The 21,720-nt window shown below is 46.4% G+C and overlaps 1 protein-coding gene across 1 annotated transcript in view; it reads right to left on the bottom strand.

The window, feature by feature from the left end:
• The window catches only part of foxo3b (forkhead box O3b), a 72,375-nt gene extending 52,119 nt beyond the window's left edge, over nucleotides 1-20,256 (bottom strand). The window contains exon 1 of the mRNA XM_024378335.2: nucleotides 18,642-20,256. Coding sequence (XP_024234103.2) covers nucleotides 18,642-19,199 — 558 coding nt within the window. The 5' untranslated portion in view covers nucleotides 19,200-20,256. The remainder of the gene's footprint in view (nucleotides 1-18,641) is intronic.
• Nucleotides 20,257-21,720: the final 1,464 nt, after the last annotated feature.

Consider the following 21,720-nt stretch of genomic DNA (forward strand, 5'->3'; position numbering starts at 1 on the left):
CCAAATCGCTTCAGGATGTCCCCCAACTCCTTCAACTTATTCCACTCCCGTACTGTGAACAACAACTCCTTGTGCCCAGCCTTTTCTAGAACACGACTGAGCTTTAGATGGTCACATTAGATCACTGCCTTCACTTGTCTCAGTGTTGAGTTCCATCTTGTTGACAGCAGCAGGGATGCCTCTTCCCCAAATTCAGCCTTAAACACCTATTTTAATGTTGTGCTTGTATGTAGCAGTGAGCTGATTTTTGATAACTTTGAAAGAGAAGGAGTCATCACTTTTGTTTCTTTCACGCCATCTCCCACCACCAGCTGGAGAGTGTGGGCAAAACACTGCAAGCGCTGTTTTTTTGCAATAGCAGCATCCACTGGTTGCTGGTCTTCCAGGGTTAGGTCATTCCAGAGCTCTGGGTCACCAAGGTGATCTTCGTCATGTACTTCATCTTCTTGTCCAATGGGGAAGCACACACTGAATGCTTTTCTCACGTTGGCAGCATTGTCACTAATGATGTAGTCAAAGGTATCTTTAATGCTGTACTCACCACATATGACCTCAAATTGCTCACAGATTCTTTCGGCCGTGTGTGGGCTTTTGAAGAGGTCACAGGCCAAGAGATGGGACTTGAGCTGTATCCTCTCTCCATCTTTCTCCATACAGTGCACAGTGACACCAAGGTACCCCCTCATCTTTCTCCGTACAGTGCACAGTGAAACCAAGGTACCCCCTCATCTTTCTCCGTACAGTGCACAGTGAAACCAAGGTACCCCCTCATCTTTCTCCATACAGTGCATAGTGACACCAAGGAACCCCCTCATCTTTCTCTGTACAGTGCACAGTGACACCAAGGTACCCCCTCATCTTTCTCTGTACAGTGCACAGTGACACCAAGGTACCCCCTCATCTTTCTCCGTACAGTGCACAGTGACACCAAGGTACCCCCTCATCTTTCTCCATACAGTGCACAGTGACACCAAGGTATCCCCTCATCTTTCTCCATACAGTGCACAGTGACACCAAGGTACCCCCTCATCTTTCTCCGTACAGTGCACAGTGACACCAAGGAACCCCCTCATCTTTTTCCGTACAGTGCACAGTGACACCAAGGAACCCCCTCATCTTTCTCCGTACAGTGCACAGTGACACCAAGGAACCCCCTCATCTTTCTCCGTACAGTGCACAGTGACACCAAGGAACCCCCTCATCTTTCTCCGTACAGTGCACAGTGACACCAAGGAACCCCCCCCCTCATCTCATTTTCCGTACAGTGCACAGTGACACCAAGGAACCCCCTCATCTTTCTCCGTACAGTGCACAGTGACACCAAGGTACAGTGCACAGTGACACCCCTCATCTTTCTCCATACAGTGCACAGTGACACCAAGGTACCCCCTCATCTTTCTCCATACAGTGTACCCCCTCATCTTTCTCCATACAGTGACAGTGACCAAGGAACCCCCTCATCTTTCTCCGTACAGTGCACAGTGACACCAAGGAACCCCCTCATCTTTTTCCGTACAGTGCACAGTGACACCAAGGTACCCCCTCATCTTTCTCCGTACAGTGCACAGTGACACCAAGGAACCCCCTCATCTTTCTCCGTACAGTGCACAGTGACACCAAGGTACCCCCTCATCTTTCTCCGTACAGTGCACAGTGACACCAAGGTACCCCCTCATCTTTTTCCGTACAGTGCACAGTGACACCAAGGAACCCCCTCATCTTTCTCCATACAGTGCACAGTGACACCAAGGTACCCCCTCATCTTTCTCCGTACAGTGCACAGTGACACCAAGGAACCCCCTCATCTTTCTCCATACAGTGCACAGTGACACCAAGGAACCCCCAACATCTTTCTCCGTACAGTGCACAGTGACACCAAGGAACCCCCTCATCTTTCTCCGTACAGTGCACAGTGACACCAAGGTACCCCCTCATCTTTCTCCGTACAGTGCACAGTGACACCAAGGTACCCCCTCATCATTCAGTCAGACCAAATGTCCACTGTGACTGAAACATGGCCTGTGTTGCTCAACTGAGTTTTCAGTTTTGAACATCTCTCTGTTTCTCTACTTTTGATGTCAATGTTCTATGACACACTGGGCTGTACTTACAGTCAACCACTGACAGAAAGTGACGAAAACTCTTGTTTTCCATAATAGACAGAGGCAAGTTGCAATCGATAACCAGGTCAGACAGTATTGCATTGTTGATAGCTTTCTGCTGTGGATGATTCATGCTGTACTGCCCTACACGGGTCTCTATGAACTGTGAGATTGGAGACTGTTGTGGTTCATTTGTGACACTTTTGTTCATTTGGTATTGTTAAAATCTGTAAGCATATAAAAAATAATTGAGCGGGGCAGTAGCACAATCTTGCCTGGTCTCAATCTTGAGTGCAATGATCACATTCCCGCACTGGCTGACTGTGTGGAGGCTCATTGATTTAACGTTATGTTAGCCTACATGCTACACTAGCAAAGTTATATATAGCTGTCGGCTATATTAGCCAGGACTTACTGTTCTTTGTGCAGCTTCAAATGTCGAACTAAGTTGGAAGTTGTCGTGCCTCCATCTGTAATTTTTGCAAGTTGCAAAATATACAGACTACAACGTAGTCAAATCAAATTTTATGACCAATTTCTGCAGAAATCCAGGTAATTCCAAAGGGTTCACATACTTTTCCTTGCCACTGTATCTCTGAATTACCAGGTCAAAGGGAAAACCAAAACCTTTCCCTGGGTTTGTGCAATGTCAGCAAACACAGTCAGGCAACCAGCCTCATAGGGCTCACTATATTACTTGCCCATATCTCTCCTCTCCTCTCTATCCAGGCATTATATCTTGTTATACAACGGGTGGGCCTAATCCTGAATGCTGATTGGTTAAAACCGCATTCCAGACATTGTCTATTCCACAAGTAACCACTGGCTAAATCAATGACGTTAAAATGCCTATTTACTCTGTTCCATCTGACTGCGCCATCCACTGTCTCATCAGCCCAGGCAGGGAAGACATTATCTAGACATTATCTCACATTTCTTTTAGACAAACATTTAGTTTTCAACAGCAGAGATTTGTATAAACCTTGCTGCATTCCTCTCTGACATTTGCAACATTGTTTTAATATTCAAATTTGATCTCCAGCTGCCCCATAGTAATGAACGTGTCAGGAGTTGGGATGATACAGACTGGCAGACAGCGTTTCTCAGCCAGTCGAAATCATGAATCGGCTGGCATCATTTTTATGGATATATACAAAGAAATATCAATTGAAAAAAGGTCAAACGAAATGAGTGCAGCTAGTTTTCAGTCTTTCCAGCTTCAGTTTTAAATGATTGTGTTAGTTGTGTTGTTGGATAGATCCTCTGAACAACAGTGTCAAGGCAAGTGAGCACATTTTCTATGCCAGGTGAATTCGAGCCTCATTAACTCATTGTTATGGATGTGTCCGAATAAATGTCACTAGAAAACTGCAAATGCAGCTACTTATTCTAGCTGTACATTTTGACGTGACTGTAAGCTAGCCGTAGTTGGCTAGCTAGCAAGCAAGGGATAAGAATGTTGCCAGCCAGTATGGCAATGGAACATTTAGAATGAACGACTGGGTCGCGTACATAGACACAGAACAAAAAGACTGAGCAACTGGATCGTGTCTCTGGCAACCGAACCCATAGTACGTTCGACCAGCCGGCTTGGGTAGTAACCCTTGATTTGTGTTGGGACTATATCTTGTGGAAGGATGAAATATTATTAATAAATTCATCAAAATAACATTTTATTTTTTTAATTTTTTTATTTAACCTTTATTTAACTAGGCAAGTCAGTTAAGAACAAATTCTTATTTTCAATGACAGCCTAGGAACAGTGGGTTAACTGCCTGTTCAGGGGCAGAACGACAGATTTGTACCTTGTAAAATATGTCAATCATTATTTGCTTATGTTGGTAACCTGTTATATAAAAGTGATAATGCCCTCGAAGCCGGTGTTTGGAGGATATATTGGAACGGTTTGCCGGACATTGACTTTGTCTCGGGCCTAACAACACCCGTGCAAATGTATCCTTCAAACACCGGCTTCTCTGATATTATCACTTAAATGACCCATACCTGACACTCACATAGCAGGCAGGTGTGAAGACTTGAATTTGACTTGAATTGAATTCAAGTAGTGGTTTGAATTTAAAATTCTGAAATGTACATTTCTTTTTATTAATTAGCTTATACTTTTCAGTTTATTGAGAAGTCATTGAAAATAAATGCCTTTTTTTCGATTATTGACTGCCTTCAATTAGAATTGAAGCCAACTCTGATGCACTTAGGGCTCATAAACACTGAGTGATAAGAGAAGCGGAGAGGGACGAAGGAACCAGAGGATTAAGCACGACAACCCTGTTCCTCAGCTGAACGGTGCAGAAATAAGGACTGGCCTACACGTTTTGGTCAAATATGAAAAATCATGACTCCATAGCCAGAGGTTGGAGCCAATACTGCAAAGTGAAAGAAAGATTCTGCCGGTTGATAATACTGTGCGTTAAGGTAGTAGAAGTGATGTGGGAAGGAGTGCTGGAACTTGATTGGTAGTCTTTCATCTTTTGTCTGGATCTCATTGTCTTTGTGTTTACATTGAACCACAGCGCAATACATGGCAATACATGGAATACACTAAACTGAAGAACAAAATAAAGACTTTGTTTTACCTTTCCACACACACACACACACACACACACACACACACACACACACACACACACACACACACACACACACACACACACACACACACACACACACACTACACACACAGCACACACACTACACACTAACATCCAGCTACACACTAAACTAAATCCATTGCCATAAGCCTCCTCTTTCTGTCTTAGTGTTCAGTGGCTGAGCACAGTTTCACAATGGCCCTCCTTCATCCCCTGAGCCTCCCCACCTCCGCCCCTCAGCCCAGCCCAATGTCCTCGGACACAGTGGTGACTTCATAAAGAGAGGGGATTAGTGGTGAGAGCCTGGTGTATAGCAGACCCTGGGCCAGCCGTAAGACAATGGCTACAGAGCAGGTCCAGTCAGTCTGTAGCTAACCCTGACCCTAACCCTGGCCCTGACCCCATGACTCCCACCCAACCACCAAACCAGAGAAACACTCTGTGGGTCTGAGGGAAACAAACTCATTCCTGTAAACCTGGAGCTCTCTAACAGGCAGATAATTATAGACATCAACATTCTATCATTTTAAGAACAGATATGAACTATTCTAACCTTGGACCATGATACAGAACTCTGTCCTATTTTTGCATAACAAATCTGGGAGCGTGGCCACTCTGGTAAACTCTCAATCATGAATCTATATGGTCAGAGACAAATCCATATAGATACAGACTTTGGCGAGCACACACCCCCACACCCATGCACGCACACACACACCCACACACACACACACACACACACACACACGCACACACCCATCCACACACACACATACACACACACACACACACACACACAAACACAGTCTTGTATAACTAACCTTGTGGGGACACAAAATTCAGTCCCATTCAAGATCCACTTTTCCCTAACCCCTAACCTTGACCCGTAACATTACCTTAACCCTAATCTTAACCCCAAATCATGACCTTAACCCTAAACCTAACCCTAACTCCTAACCTTAACCATAATCCTAGCTCCTAACCCTAACCATAACCCTAGCTCCTAACTCTAAACCTAACTCTAGCTCCTAACCCTAACCATAACACTATCTCCTAACCCTAACCCTAGCTCCTAACTCTAAACCTAACCCTGGCCATAACCATAGCTCCTAACTCTAAACCTAACCATAGCTCCTAACCCTAACCATAACCCTAGCTCCTAACCCTAGCTCCTAACTCTAAACCTAACCCTGGCCATAACCATAGCTCCTAACTCTAAACCTAACCATAGCTCCTAACCCTAACCATAACCCTAGCTCCTAACTCTAAACCTAACCCTAGCTCCTAATTCTAAACCTAACCCCTAACTCTAAACCTAAACCTAACCCTAGCTCCTAACCCTAACCATAACCCTAGCTCCTAACTCTAAACCTAACCCTAGCTCCTAATCCCTAACCATAACCCTAGCTCCTAACCCTAACCCTAGCTCCTAACTCTAAACCTAACCCCTAACTCTAAACCTAACCCTAGCTCCTAACCCTAACCATAACCCTAGCTCCTAACTCTAAACCTAACCCTAGCTCCTAACCCTAACCCTAGCTCCTAACTCTAAACCTAACCCCTAACTCTAAACCTAACCCTAGCTCCTAACCCTAACCCTAGCTCCTAACTCTAAACCTAACCCCTAACTCTAAACCTAACCCTAGCTCCTAACTCTAAACCTAACCCCTAACCCTAATTCTAACCTGAACCCTAAACCCCATAGAGTACACACAGACACAGACACAGACACAGACGGACACGGACATACACAGATACACACAAGACCTGGGTTCAAATACCATTTCAAATATCTCAATTACTTTCACATACATTCAAAGTACGTCATCATACATACTTTATTTTAAAAGACAAGTAGTTGAATATTTGGAAATACACAAGTGTTTGAAAATACTCAAATTTAACGATTCAAATACACACACACACACATTTACACAATCACACAGGCACATTTAGCTCAGGCCATGGCTTCCCGCATGGAGGGCCCAAACTGTTAATCTAGCATAATCTCATTTTAATCTGGTTTAATCAATCTGGAAAAACCTGCACTTGGGATGGATGAGCGAATGGTGGAGGGACGCAGGAGGGTGTCCCACATGAGTCACGGCAGCACTTGGGAACAGATACCCCCATCAGATAACACACACGCTGCTGTCAGAGAGAAAAAAGGGTGGGAGGGGAGAGAGTGAGAGAGAGAGAGAGAGAGAGAAACCCATTTTTTCGACAACAAAAATATATTTTTTCTCTCTGTGATATGATGGCAGCACAAAGTCATGTCTCATTCATTAAAGTCAAATGTCCCCTTTTTCTTTCTCTGTCTCCCTCTCTCTCTCTCTCTTTCACATACTCTGACACAGAAAGATAGCTTTATTGTAGTCAATTAACTGTAAATCAAAAACAATTTAGCTCCCCCTCCCTCCCCTTTCCCTTCCTCGGCTGGGTGATGGCGGCTAGGGGGAGTGGCGTAATTGGAAGAGACAGGCTCCGAAAAAAACAAATTAAAGTTTAAAAACCCAGGGTCAAGTGGCAATACAGATTCTAAAATGAACTTAAATTTACTCAAGGGCAAGAGATTGCTAGAGCGTGTGTGTGTGTATGTGTGTATATATATGTGTGTGTGTATGTGTGTGTGTGTGTGTGTGTGTGTGTGTGTATATATGTGTGTCTGTGTGTGTGTGTATATATGTGTGTGTGTGTATATATGTGTGTGTGTGTATGTGTCTGTGTGTGTGTGTGTGTGTGTGTGTGTGTGTGTGTGTGTGTGTGTGTGTGTGTGTGTGTGTGTGTGTGTGTGTGTGTGTGTGTGTGTGTGTGTGTGTATATATATGTGTGTGTATATGTGTGTGTGTATATATATGTGTGTGTATTTTTATTTTTATTTTTTTATTTTACCTTTATTTGACTAGGCAAGTCAGTTAAGAACAAATTCTTATTTTCAATGATGGCCTAGGAACAGTGGGTTAACTGCCTGTTCAGGGGCAGAACGACAGATTTGTACCTTGTATATGTGTGTGTGTGTGTGTGTGTGTGTGTGTGTGTGTGTGTGTGTGTGTGTGCCACAGGGGTATTTGGGGCCCAACTATAAGTGCCACTATTGGGTTACCCTCCACCTAGATTTTAAGCCAACTCTATATCCATACTATTTATTCTACCCCAAATGAAATCATGTTTCTATTTGTCACATGCGCCGAACACAACCTTACCGTGAAATGCTTACTTACAAACCAATGCAGTTCAAGAAATATAGTTAATAAAATATTTACTATATAAACAATAGTAATACAATTAAAAATAGCAATAGTGTCACGTTCTGACCTTTATTTCCGAGTTCAGGTAGGAGACCTGCGCTTGTTTGTTGGTGATGTGGACACCAAGGAACTTGAAAATCTCGACCCGCTCCACTTCTCCCGTCGATGTTAATGGGGGCCTGTACGGCCCTCCTTTTCCTATAGTCCACGGTCAGCTCCTTTGTCTTGCTCACATTGAGAGAGAGGTTGTTGTCCTGGGACCACACGGCCAGGTCTCTGACCTCCTCCCTATAGGCTGTCTCATCGTTGTAGGTGTTCAGGCCTACCACTGTTGTGTCGTCAGCAAACTTAATGACGGTGTTGGAGTCGTGCTTGGACATGCAGTCGTGGGTGAACAGGGAGTCCAGGAGGGGACAAAGCACACAAACCTGAGGGGCCCCAGTGTTGAGGATCAGTGTGGTAGATGTGTTGTTGCCTACCCTTACCACCTGGGGGCGGCCCGTCAGGAAGTCCAGAATCCAGTTGCAGAGGGAGGTGTTTATTCCCAGTGTGCTTAGCTCAGTGATGAGCTTTGAGGGCACTATGGTGTTGAACGATGAGCTGTAGTCAATGAACAGCATTCTCGCATAGGTGTTCCTTTTATCCAGGTGGGAAAGGGCAGTGGGGAGTGCGATTGAGATTGCGTCATCTGTGTTCTGTTGGTGCGGCATGTGAATTGGAGTGGGTCTAGGGTTTCTGGCATGGTGGTGTTGATGTGAGCCAGGACCAGCCTTTCAAAGCACTTCATGGCTACCGACGTGAGTGCTACGGGACGGTAATCATTTAGGCAGGTTACCTTCGCTATCTTGGACACAGGGAAAATGTCAGTGAAGACACTTGCCAGTTGGTCCACGCATGCTTTGAGTACATGTCCTGATAATCTGTCTGGTCCTGCGGCCTTGTGAATGTTGACCTGTTTAAAGGTCTTGCTCCCATTGGCTGCAGAGAGTGTGATCACATAGTCATCCAGAACGCTGGTGCTCTCATGCATGCTTAAGTGTTGCTTGCCTCAAAGCAAGCATGAAAGGCATTTAGCTTGCCTGGTAGGCTCGCGTCAATAGGCAGCTCGCTACTGGGTTTCCATTTGTAGTCCATAAAGGTTTACAAGCCCTGCCACATCCGACAAGCGACAGAGCCAGTGTAGTAGGATTCAATCTTAGTCTTGCATTGACGCTTTGCCTTTTTGATGGTTCGTCTGAGGGCATAGCGGGATTTCATATAAGCATCCAGATTAGTGTCCCGCTCCTTGAAAGCGTAAGCTCTAGCCTTTAGCTCGGCGCAGATGTTGCCTGTAATCCATGGCTTCTGGTTGGGAAATGTACGTACGGTCACTGTGGGGATGACGTCATTGACGCACTTATTGATGAAGCCAGTGACTGATGTGGTATACTCCTCAATTCCATTGGATGAATCCCGGAACATATTCTAGCCTGTATTAGCAAAACAGTCATTTATTTGGTCATAAGAGACAGTAGAAGCAACGGTATGAGCAACATTATGTACAAAATGAGTTACAAAACGTGAAAAAACTAAGAAAATAGCACAGTTGGTTAGGAGCCTGTAAATGCCCCCCCCAACCCCCCTTTAAACCACAGCATCCCACCAGTCTGTGTGTAATTTATCAAATATGAAAAAACGCCTGTCTAAAGGAAGACGGGCACTGGGGACGAGGGGGAGGACCGTGGAGTGTTACAGGGGGGGGAGGACCATGGAGTAGATTACAAAGGGGGAGGACCATGGAGTAGATTACAGAGGAGGAGCACCGTTACAGAGTGGGAGGACCGTGGAGAAGATTACAGAGGAGGAGGACCGTGTCAGAGGGGGAGGACTGTGGAGTAGATTACAGAGGGGAAGGACCATGGAGTAGATTACAGAGGGGGAGGACTGTGGAGTAGATTACAGAGGGGAAGGACCATGGAGTAGATTACAGAGGAGGAGGACCGTGGAGTATTACAGAGGAGGAGAGGAGGAGGAGGAGGGAGTTATCAGAATGAGGCCCTTTGGAGTAATATGGTTATCGGAGAAACTGAGAAGCCTGCAGTTAGGTAGGAATGTGTGTAAAGTAAGTGTGCGTGTATGTATATCAGTGTATGTGTGTATAATAGAGGGATGGTAGCTGCTACGTTCAGAGGGTCACTCTGTAATCAGTCATCACCCACGCTAGGAGTCATTCCCCACAATCACCCGCTCTGCAACCCCCTTTTACCATGGTTACACACACACACACACACACACACACACACACACACAGGTGTGTACCAGGCAAGGAGAGGAGTGGAGCAGAGGCGACCTCAGAGTCGCGTGACTCGTGAACATCACACTGCGGAGTGTTCCATCACCCCAGTCCAGGGGGAAGGGGAGGGGGCTTAGTAAATGTCACATTATTCAGACCATCACCATGGCGCCACAGATACTGACTCACAGTGCACTGGCGTTAGATAGAGGACTGAGAGAGCATGCATGCAAACACACACACACACACATACACTACCAATAAAAAGTTTTAGAACACCTACTCATTCAATGTTTTTTTTCTTTATTTGTACTATTTTCTACATTGTAGAATAATAGTGAAGACATCAAATCTATGAAATAACACATATGGAATCATGTAGTAACCAAAAAAGTGCTAAACAAATCAAAATATATTTTATATTTGAGTTTCTTTAAAGTAGCCACCCTTTGCCTTGATGATAGCTTTGTACACTCTTAGCATTCTCTCAACCAGCTTCACCTGGAATGCTTTTCCAACAATCTTGAAGGAGTTACCACATATGCTGAGAACTTGTTGGCTGCTTTTCCTTCACTCTGCGGTCCGACTCATCCCAAACCATCTCAATTGGGCTTAGGTCAGGGGATTGTGGAAGCCAGGTCATCTGATGCAGCACTCCATCACAGACAGTGTCACCAGCAAAGCACCCCCACACCAAAACACCTCCTCCTCCATGCTTTATGGTGGGAAATACACATGCAGAGATCATCCAGTTGATGTTGAGATGTTCACATTCGCATTTATTTGGGCTGCATTTTCTGAGGCTGGTAACTCTAATGAACTTTTCCTCTGCAGCAGAGGTAAGTCTGGGTCTTCCTTTCCTGTGGCGTTCCTCACGAGAGCCAGTTTCATCATAGCGCTTGATGGATTTTGCGACTGCACTTCAAGAAACTTTCAAAGTTCTTGAAATGTTCCATATTGACTGACCTTCATGTCTTAAAATAATGATGGACTGTCGTATCTCTTTTCTTACCACCCCTACCTTGGAACAACACAACTGATTGGCTCAAAGGCATTAAGAAGGGAAAAAATTCCTCAAATTAACTTTGAAGAAGGCACACCTGTTAATTGAAATGCATTCCAGGTGAATACCTCATGAAGCTGGTTGAGAGAATACCAAGAGTGTGCAAAGCTGTCATCAAGGCAAAGGGGGGCTACTTTAAAGAATCTCAAATATAAATTCAGCAAAAAAAAGGCAATCTCAACGCTGTGCGTTACAGGGAACACATCTTCCTCCCTCATGTGGTACCCTTCCTGCAGGCTCTTGCTGACATGACCCTGCAGTATGACAATGCCACCAGCCATACTGCTCGTTCCGTGAGTGATTTCCTGCAAGACAGGAATGTCAGTGTTCTGCCAATGGCCAGCGCAGAGCCCGGATCTCAATCCCATTGAGCACATCTGGGACCTGTTGGATCGGAGGGCGAGGGCTAGGGCCATTCCCCCATATATTTCCGGGAACTTGCAGGTGCCTTGGTGGAAGAGTGGGGTAACATCTCACAGCAAGAACTGACAAATCTGGTGCAGTCCATGAGGAGATGCACTGCAGTACTTAATGCAGCTGATGGCCACACCAGATACTGACTGTTACATTTGATTTTGACCCCTTTTTGTTCAGGGACACATTATTCAATTTCTGTTAGTCTGCCCGTGGAACTTGTTCAGTTTACATCTCAGTTGTTGAATCTTGTTTATGTTCATACAAATATTTACACATTAAGTTTGCTGAAAATAAACGCAGTTGACAGTGAGAGGACATTTCTTTTTTTTGCTGAGTTTATTATCATTTTTTTAACACTTTTTTGGTTACTACATGATTCCATATGTGTTATTTCATAGTTTTGATGTCTTCACTATTATTCTACAATATAGAAAATAGTTTTTTTTTACTTAAAAAAACAACTTGAATGAGGTGTTCTAAAACTTTTGACCAGTAGTGTACACATACACACACACACACGCACGCACGCACGCACGCACGAACACACACACAGTGTGGTTGTCCTCACGGTTGGCCATGGTCTCTTCCATGCTCCTGCCCAGTAACACTTCATTTTCAGCACTGCCCATGTCCTGTTTAATATAAAAGATGAGCGGACTTTATAACCAGCTATAAATAGGAGAGAGAGAGAGAGAGAGAGAGAGAGAGCAGAGAGAGAGAGGAGAGAGAGAGAGACACAGAGAGAGAGAGAGAGAGAGAGAGGAGAGAGAGAGAGAGAGAGAGAGAGAGAGAGAGGAGAGAGAGAGGGAGAGAGAGAGGGAGAGAAGAAAGAGAAAGAAGAGAGGGAGGGAGGGAGGGAGAGAGAGAGATGGAGGGAGGGAGGGAGGGAGGGAGGGAGGGGGAGGGAGGGAGGGAGGGAGGGAGGGAGGGAGGGAGGGAGGGAGGGAGGGAGGGAGGGAGGGAGGGAGGGAGGGAGGGAGGGAGGGAGAGAGAGGGGCATCAAACGGTCAGCTCTGTAATTGTCAAGCCCTCCCCCTACTTTACCTGTCAATATGACCTCATCATCAGTGACGTCATTGTCCCCGCCACTCTTCAGCCATACACCATCACAACAACACAGTGAAGGTATGGGCCTACTCTGCTTCAGAAACAACTGTCATTAACATGGATGTAAACTGTCAAATGGACAACATGCAGCTTGTCCTTGGGGAAGCCAATTAAAGGGCTCCATTGATTGGTATGTGAAATAGAAAGTGAACCCAGTGGGACTGTGATATGCAGCTGCAGGTTCACTGTTCAGAGAGTGTGGCACTAATCAGAGGAGGAGAAGGAGAAAGAAGCCCTGGAGCAATGGGTTCCCATATCCTAGCGCCCCAACCCCCCCTTGCCCCCAAAACACCCACAGTCCCCTCTATTGGGAGTCATTGCCAAAGGGCAGCTGTAATACACCAATTTGGAGCAAAGCTTGTTCATTGACTCCCCCTTCCCCCCTTTTAACTGTGTTCACGTCAATTCCTCCAGATTGGCACAGTGCCAAGTCTTTAAGGAGTCTCCTGGATTGTGCTCCCACCGTCAGGGTGGTAACGCATGCTCCCACGCACACAGACACACACACACACAAAGACCCACACACAGACAGACACCACATCTAGGTTTCTCACTAGCAATCAAACTCTGTGTTTCAAACTAGTGGCTGGTTACACTTACACTGGTTACAATCTCCTTTCACTTATACTAGACTCCATTTTGTTGGTGGTTCTATGCGGCAGGTCTTACAGAAGCCATGGCAATGTGCTATCAACCTGTTACACTGCTAAATCACCACAGTGTCATTGAATTCCAATGCCTTTCTATAGAATACACATGTATTGTTAATGGCTGTCTATGACTCCAGACTGAAATGTGTACACATACACTGACAGCAGAGCGGTGTTCTCAGCACAATTACGTACTTCCAAACCTGTCTTCACGGAGAGATATCCAATAAAGGCCTAATCTAGTCTGGAAACCAACATGACCCTGAACAGCTTCGACCCCCAAGCCAAAGACTTCTAAATATTTAGTTAAATAGTTAACCAATAGCTACCTGTCCCGGACTGTCTGCATTGACCCTTTTTGCACCATCGACTCAGTACGGTTACCCCGTGTATTTATAAGTTATTGTTACTCATTGTGTATTTATTCCTTGCATTATTATTTTTCTACTATTTATCTTATTTTTCTCTCTACATTGTTGGGAAGGTCCCATAAGTAAGCGTTATTCTACACCCGTTGTTTACGGAGCATGTAACAAATAAAATTAGATTTGATTTAATGGATTTGTTCGCCCACTTCTTTCTTTCTCTCCCTCCCTCTATCCCGCCCTCCCGCTCTCCCTCTATCCCGCTCTCCCCCCAGTGTCCTCCTCCTCCTCCGTCTTGATAAGACCACTAATCATTGTCGGACTGGTGAATCAACACATTCATTATGCAGATGATCATCACAATCTATCTCTGCTGGTTTATAAGGTGACAGTTTCATATACGGCCTCGGACCAAATGGGTGTTGGAGGTGGGCAGGGCTGCGGTCAAGGACAGACATGGGAGGGGAGTGTTGGAGGTGGGCAGGGCTGAGGTCAAGGACAGACACGGGAGGGGAGTGTTGGAGGTGGGCATGGGCTGAGGTCAAGGACAGACACGGGAGGGGAGTGTTGGAGGTGGGCAGGGCTGAGGTCAAGGACAGACACGGGAGGGGAGTGTTGGAGGTGGGCAGGGCTGAGGTCAATGACAGACACGGGAGGGGAGTGTTGGAGGTTAGCAGGGCTGAGGTCAATGACAGACACGGGAGGGGGTGTTGGAGGTGGGCAGGGCTGCGGTCTAGGACAGACACGGGAGGGGAGTGTTGGAGGTGGGCAGGGCTGAGGTCAAGGACAGACACGGGAGGGGAGTGTTGGAGGTTAGCAGGGCTGAGGTCAAGGACAGACACGGGAGGGGAGTGTTGGAGGTGGGCAGGGCTGCGGTCAAGGACAGACACGGGAGGGGAGTGTTGGAGGTGGGCAGGGCTGCGGTCAAGGACAGACACGGGAGGGGAGTGTTGGAGGTGGGCAGGGCTGAGGTCAAGGACAGACACGGGAGGGGAGTGTTGGAGGTGGGCAGGGCTGAGGTCAGGACAGACACGGGAGGGGAGTGTTGGAGGTGGGCAGGGCTGAGGTCTAGGACAGACACGGGAGGGGAGTGTTGGAGGTGGGCAGGGCTGAGGTCAAGGACAGACACGGGAGGGGAGTGTTGGAGGTGGGCAGGGCTGAGGTCTAGGACAGACACGGGAGGGGAGTGTTGGAGGTGGGCAGGGCTGAGGTCTAGGACAGACACGGGAGGGGAGTGTTGGAGGTGGGCAGGGCTGAGGTCAAGGACAGACACGGGAGGGGAGTGTTGGAGGTGGGCAGGGCTGAGGTCTAGGACAGACACGGGAGGGGAGTGTTGGAGGTGGGCAGGGCTGAGGTCTAGGACAGACACGGGAGGGGAGTGTTGGAGGTGGGCAGGGCTGAGGTCAAGGACAGACACGGGAGGGGAGTGTTGGAGGTGGGCAGGGCTGAGGTCTAGGACAGACACGGGAGGGGAGTGTTGGAGGTGGGCAGGGCTGAGGTCTAGGACAGACACGGGAGGGGAGTGTTGGAGGTGGGCAGGGCTGAGGTCAAGGACAGACACGGGAGGGGAGTGTTGGAGGTGGGCAGGGCTGAGGTCTAGGACAGACACGGGAGGGGAGTGTTGGAGGTGGGCAGGGCTGAGGTCAAGGACAGACACGGGAGGGGAGTGTTGGAGGTGCTGGTGGTAGACAGTGACAAATCTAAAACATTGCTAAACAGAGACAAAAGGCAGACAGTTGCTACCTGGGGCCTGGGGAAGTCTAATGTACTGTAATAACAGTCTAATATAGTGTAATAACAGTCTAATGTAATGTAATAACACAGTAATAAATGAATTTGAACAAATGAAAGAATTAATTATAGTTACATTTCTCATAAAATAATGATTCTCTACACACACAAACTAATCCTTGAAAGGGGAGACTGGGTGAGTGTGCGTGAGGTGTGTTAAAGATAATGAACAGATGCGTCTGTGCCTGTCTGTGTGTTCTGGAATGTTCTACACAGTACCCATATAACAACAGGAAGATTGGGAGGATTTCCTTATGTACATTTATGTGTATATGTGAGTCTTCATGCGTGTGTTTATTAAACAACACTGTGTGTGTGTGTGTGTGTGTGTGTGTGTGTGTGTGTGTGTGTGTGTGTGTGTGTGTGTGTGTGTGTGTGTGTGTGTGTGTGTGTGTGTGTGTGTGTGTGTGTGTGTGTGTGTGTGTGTGTGTGTGTGTGTGTGTGTGTGTGTGTGTGTGTGTGTGTGTTTATTAAACAACACTGTGTGTGTGTGTGTGTGTGTGTGTGTGTGTGTGTGTGTGTGTGTGTGTGTGTGTGTGTGTGTGTGTGTGTGTGTGTGTGTGTGTGTGTGTGTGTGTGTGTGTGTGTGTGTGTGTGTGTATTTACATCCCTGCATCGTCAGTGACATAACTGAGCCTGAGACTTGGGCTCTGTTCTGCAGCTGTCAAGGGGGGCTGGACTCTGAGCTGAGCTGCCTGTAGCATCAGGATTAATTAACACAGAGGCCCAAAGTTCACTGGAGCAGCCCCAGGAACACACACTCCCTAACCACACACTGAGGTGCTAACACGCACAGAGGTACACACAGACAACTTAACCACACACACAAAGGAATACGCACACACAGAGAAAGGTATACACACACACAAGCTTAACTGCACTAGAGGTCCTATTTTGGTCTCTCTCTCTCTCATACCACAGCTACTCTTAGCACACATTTCAACAGCACTCTTGATTGCACACATTTCACTCACTCTTGATTGCGCTAAACTGAAGATGTATTATGATTGTGATTGATTGGATATCTATATAATGCAGCTATGTTTTGTGGTGCTAGGCATAGGCATGTGTCAAGAGCAGGTCATAAGAGGTGACCCAGAGCGTCCTGGGTGAGGTCAGTCAGTGAGAGGAGTGGAACCCACAGGGATTACTAGGATTTGCTGAGCAAATCTACTCAACAAAGCCAGCTTTCCCACTGCACATGTATGAAACCTAAGCTGACAAACTAACCACCCTGGCCTGAAACCCAAGAGTTTCTGAGAGAGAAATCACAAACTGAAAGCAGGTCTGTGAGAACACCACGGTTGCTATAGGGCCTTGTGAACACCTGCCACTAAAGCTCTTCTCTGGTTTCATTGGTTGTCAGTAGCCATGCCATGTTGATACCTTAAAGCTGGTGGCGTTGGTTGTCTTATTGCATTGGCCTGATATAGCTTGCCTGCTCCTAAGAACTCGGGAACGCGCCTGTGGGACTTTGTGGCGCTTAGCGAACGCTGGTTATAGCAGGCCAAGAGCTCTCTGTCATAAATTGTGGCTGTCATTGGCTGTGTTTTCTGTGGGCTACAATAGGCTATTCTAAAATGAACAGGTCAGATTAACACAGATCCCCCCTTAAAGGCTAATCGAGACATCAAAACATTTCAAAAGCTGCAACAGCTGGAGTCTGTGATCAAAACATGTAATGACAGAACTATAAAAGGCATAGCCATGGGAATGTGGTAACAACATCTATGTTCCGGCGTCCTGCCTGTTCCATATTTTTTTATCAGGCACTGAAACATGAGCACCCCACCCGCCTGACCGTCCATGCCCCAAATTCCTTGGTCCCTCCCCTACAGCGCATGTTTCAGCAGCCCACCCAACCGCCACAGGAGCACAGATAACTCATCCCCGCCTGATAACTGATGGCCTTTTCGGCCAACGAGACAAGTCCGCGGGACCGGGGCCCTGACGCAGTGAGATCCGATCCGTGACCTATGCTCTTTAGCCCCACACACCCCCTCACTCTCTCCCCAGGCCTGGGGCCCATATGTCCTATGCCTCGTTCCTGGCGAGGGTTAGGGGTTACATTCCCTTTGAAGGTAGTCTTACTCCCGGCTGTTCACCCGACCTGGCGGCATCCCAAGTCGTTATGTAATTCCCCAACTGCATTATGAACAACATTGGCAGTACAGTATCCTACCTGACCCAAGAGATATGCTAATTCCTGAGGTTTAGGCCTACATAACAAATATAGGACTTTACACAGGGACTACCCTGATAGGCCTACATTACAAATATAGGACTTTACACAGGGACTACCCTGATAGGCCTACATTACAAATATAGGACTTTACACAGGGACTACCCTGATAGGCCTACATTACAAATATAGGACTTTACACAGGGACTACCCTGATAGGCCTACATTACAAATATAGGACTTTACACAGGGACTACCCTGATAGGCCTACATTACAAATATAGGACTTTACACAGGGACTACCCTGATAGGCCTACATTACAAATATAGGACTTTACACAGGGACTACCCTGATAGGCCTACATTCACTTGTTGGGGCAATAGTGTGCATAAATAGTTCATTCTGATCTGACAGTTGAACCACTTCTGGCGACCAGCAATGTTTGTTCTTTACTCTGAAGTTGGGATTAATTGTAGGACTGTACATTCTATGATTTATGTAATTGTATCAATATTTTGGCATAGTCATTCTAAATAGGTTACAGAGTAGGCCTACAGACTGACTGGCTGCTACAAAGTTGACAATTCGTGTGTGTGTCCCACTCCACGTGACAGTATAGATAGGCTACACTCGAAGTTGAGTCACGCCTAATTCCAAAAGAGGGAGAGAATGTATGTGTGTGTGTGTTTATAAACAAAGGGAACATCCAGAAGTACAAATTCTCAAGACCCATGTGTTTCTTGTTATTGTTGTAGTTTTGATTATAGTGGGTGGGAGGTGGGTGGATTGAATGAGGGTGGGGTAGAAGAGAGGAGGAGAGCGTTTGTCGCTTACCTTCCACCCAGCCGAACTGTTGCTGTCGCCTTTGTCTTTGAAGTACGGCACACATCTCACCATCCAGTCATAAATCTGAGACAGAGTCAATCTCTTGTCCGGCGTGCTCTCTATGGCTTTGGTTATCAGATCAGCATATGATAGATTCCCCCACGCGTTCCTGCGCGACGAAGACTTCCGTGGAGTCTGCGAACCCGGGCCGCTGGTGCCGAGTGCGCCCGAAGTGGTCGTGGGGGAGTGGGAGGAGAGCGGGGAGCCTCCGTTCTCCAGTCCAGACAGCAGTCCTTCGGCCGTAGGGCTGTTGCTGTTCTGGTGGTCTGCTCCCACGCTGGAGCTGGTGCCATTGACGTTGATGGCCATGGAAGTGGCATGTTGTTCCTCTTCATCATCCTCTTCTTCGGGTATAATGTCAGTGTCGTTGCTTTCTGGTTTCCCCGCATTGGACTCGGGTCGGGGCAACGGCCAGGTGCACGATCTTGGCCGTTTTTGTGGCTCGAAGTCTGGGTCTATGGCCACGTCCAACTCATGGAGAGGACTGGGAGTTGGGATCTCGGCCATCTCTCCTTCAATTACTAGTTCGTCCCCGTTGCCCGCTGATAAAGTCAGTAGATAAGTAGTGGAGAGCTGTCAAAGTTGCATTCCATGAATGCACGCCCCCGTCCTTTGTTGCTATTCCAGACCAGCAGTCCCCAAGGGTCACTGCAAACTCAGCGCGAAATTATAAATTAAATCCTCCGTATTAAAAAAAGAGCACCAATATGCTGTTCAGGGTGGATTTGAAACGTAGAATGTCGTGGACTATTATAAATGTATTAACACCATACCTGGTCAACTATGGCTATTCTCCTTGGCTCAAAAAGCAAGCCACAGCTACTTCACGTTTGACAATCGCAACAGTTCAAAACGGGTTGCTGCATATTCATGGTATTTCTCCTCGACCTGAGCAATGGTAATAATAACAGTATAGTGTGTACAGTTCGGTTCACGAGTAAATTATAAACGGTGTACCACGGGTTCGTTCATCAATAAGCGTTCCTTCCTTGCACGTTCAAGATCAAATCCCGCACTGATCCAAAATAACTGAATACACCTATTGCCACCGTGAAAGTGAAGCTGTGGCCAGGACACAGTGCAGCCCCCTCTACGTTCAGGGCTGCCACGGATAACCGCGCTATGGTGAATTAGATGGCTGCAACACCAGCGATTAATTACCGCATAGTTCTATTCCAATTGTCATTGCTGCCATTTGAACAAACTCCCTTTCGCGTCCAAGTCCTTTCTACTACCAGACTGCACACAGGAAACCTGCGTTTGTTGTCAGTGTCGACAGAAAAACGAAAAGGAAAGGAATTAACCGAAAATTATATCTGTCTATTCAACGTCGCCTCTACTGACCACGCAGCACAGTTGGTATGGAAAACGAAACGCCACCTCACTCTCAATTACAGTAGCCTATCTCTCCAGCAGCACACATAAACACTAACCTATCTGCTTAGCATATTCCGTCTTAAGACAGCCCTCAACAAGCTCGAAGTTATACAGCAACAGCAGCAATAGGCTAGTAGCGTTGCCACCCCCACTGAAAAGGCAAGCCCCCTGGATTCAGTATACGCGATCGCCCTTTAAAGAGACACTGCTCCTAAGCAGTCTACAGCATGTGTGCACTAAAGCAGTGTAGGCTGCTGAGGGGAGGACGGTTCATACCACGAGCCCATTCTCCCCAATCAAGACGTCACTAACCTCCAGTTGGGGCGCACAGGCATGTCAAGGCAAGCAGTGTGTGGAAGGATACAGAAATAGACAGATCGTCAAAATATTATTTTACACCGATAAGAACACAAAGAATATTCAAAGTTGGACAGAGGACATTCGTATTTAATTCTAAATAATTGTATTGCTCCTTCTGGAAATGTGTACAATTCATAAGCTAATGACGCAGGCTACATTAGGACAATCATTTATACATATTGTTGACATATATTATTGTTGCCACTTCATCTGTATCACACTATTACAATGTAACAACTGACATACACATGTGTAACAACATATTCAAATACCAGCAGGTGTGTTTATATTCCTTGTGTTGGGTATTACACTTCCTTCATGACATGCACATGTCATGCATTCTATCAAATATGTCAATGAAAGTCTCTCAGTCAAGTTGAGTCATTTTAAAAATGTCTATCACTTGTCCCTTTAATCCGTGAGCATGGGTGCCAATCAATCTCGACAGCGCGCGCAGAACACGCCTCCTTCAAGACAGATCCACCGCTTCAAACATATGACGTCATTCCAGTTATAATCAAGAGATAAGGGAAGAAATTCTATACAGTTCTCCGTTCTGTAAAGTGATGCTTCGGCGTGATCTCCCTCCCCCACCACCTCCCTCCTTGTCTGTACGAAAATATCAGCAGTAGCCAGCCTACATACGTCTTTGTTCCAGAGAAGATGTTGTGTAAATTGCCGGTCCACCTTGCAGGGACACGCGGTCTCGATTTCTGTAATCTGTACAGAAATGATCGTGTTCCACCTGTGCGACCTGCGCTGTATTCATCAATGAATTCTTGGAACGGTTGGTATTGATTATGACTGGATAATAACGATCCGATATAATAGTTCAGAGAAAACACGCACACATCCTGCAAGGCATTACTTGTGTAGTTATGGCTTTGAATTTCACATGGAAAACATCCACACTATTTCATTTATTATGATCACAAAGGAAATAGATACACATGCATACAAAACGAACACAAGAACACACTGACACACACAGTCCCTCTTTGTTCCTCCTATCCCAACTATATAAAGAGGAATGGCTGATCCAGCAGTTTGGTGCCTGTGAATAGCTGCTGCAGTGGAGGGTTAACTGCGGGGTGATGTCACCTAGGTCCTAAGGCTGTACCAATCACCTGGAGCTCCTAACAGTCTGAAACGGCCCGACCTAACTTGGCACAATGTTTTTAGGCATCAGAGAGAGGAAAGGGACTGCAGGAGGTGGATGAATGAATGCTTCTGTAAGAGGACAGTGTAAAAGAGAGAGAGCAGTGAGCGAGAGAAAAGGTGTGACAGGTAG

Source organism: Oncorhynchus tshawytscha, linkage group LG18 (genome assembly GCF_018296145.1).
Source record: "Oncorhynchus tshawytscha isolate Ot180627B linkage group LG18, Otsh_v2.0, whole genome shotgun sequence".
In the NCBI taxonomy this organism is placed as follows: Eukaryota; Metazoa; Chordata; class Actinopteri; order Salmoniformes; family Salmonidae; genus Oncorhynchus; species Oncorhynchus tshawytscha.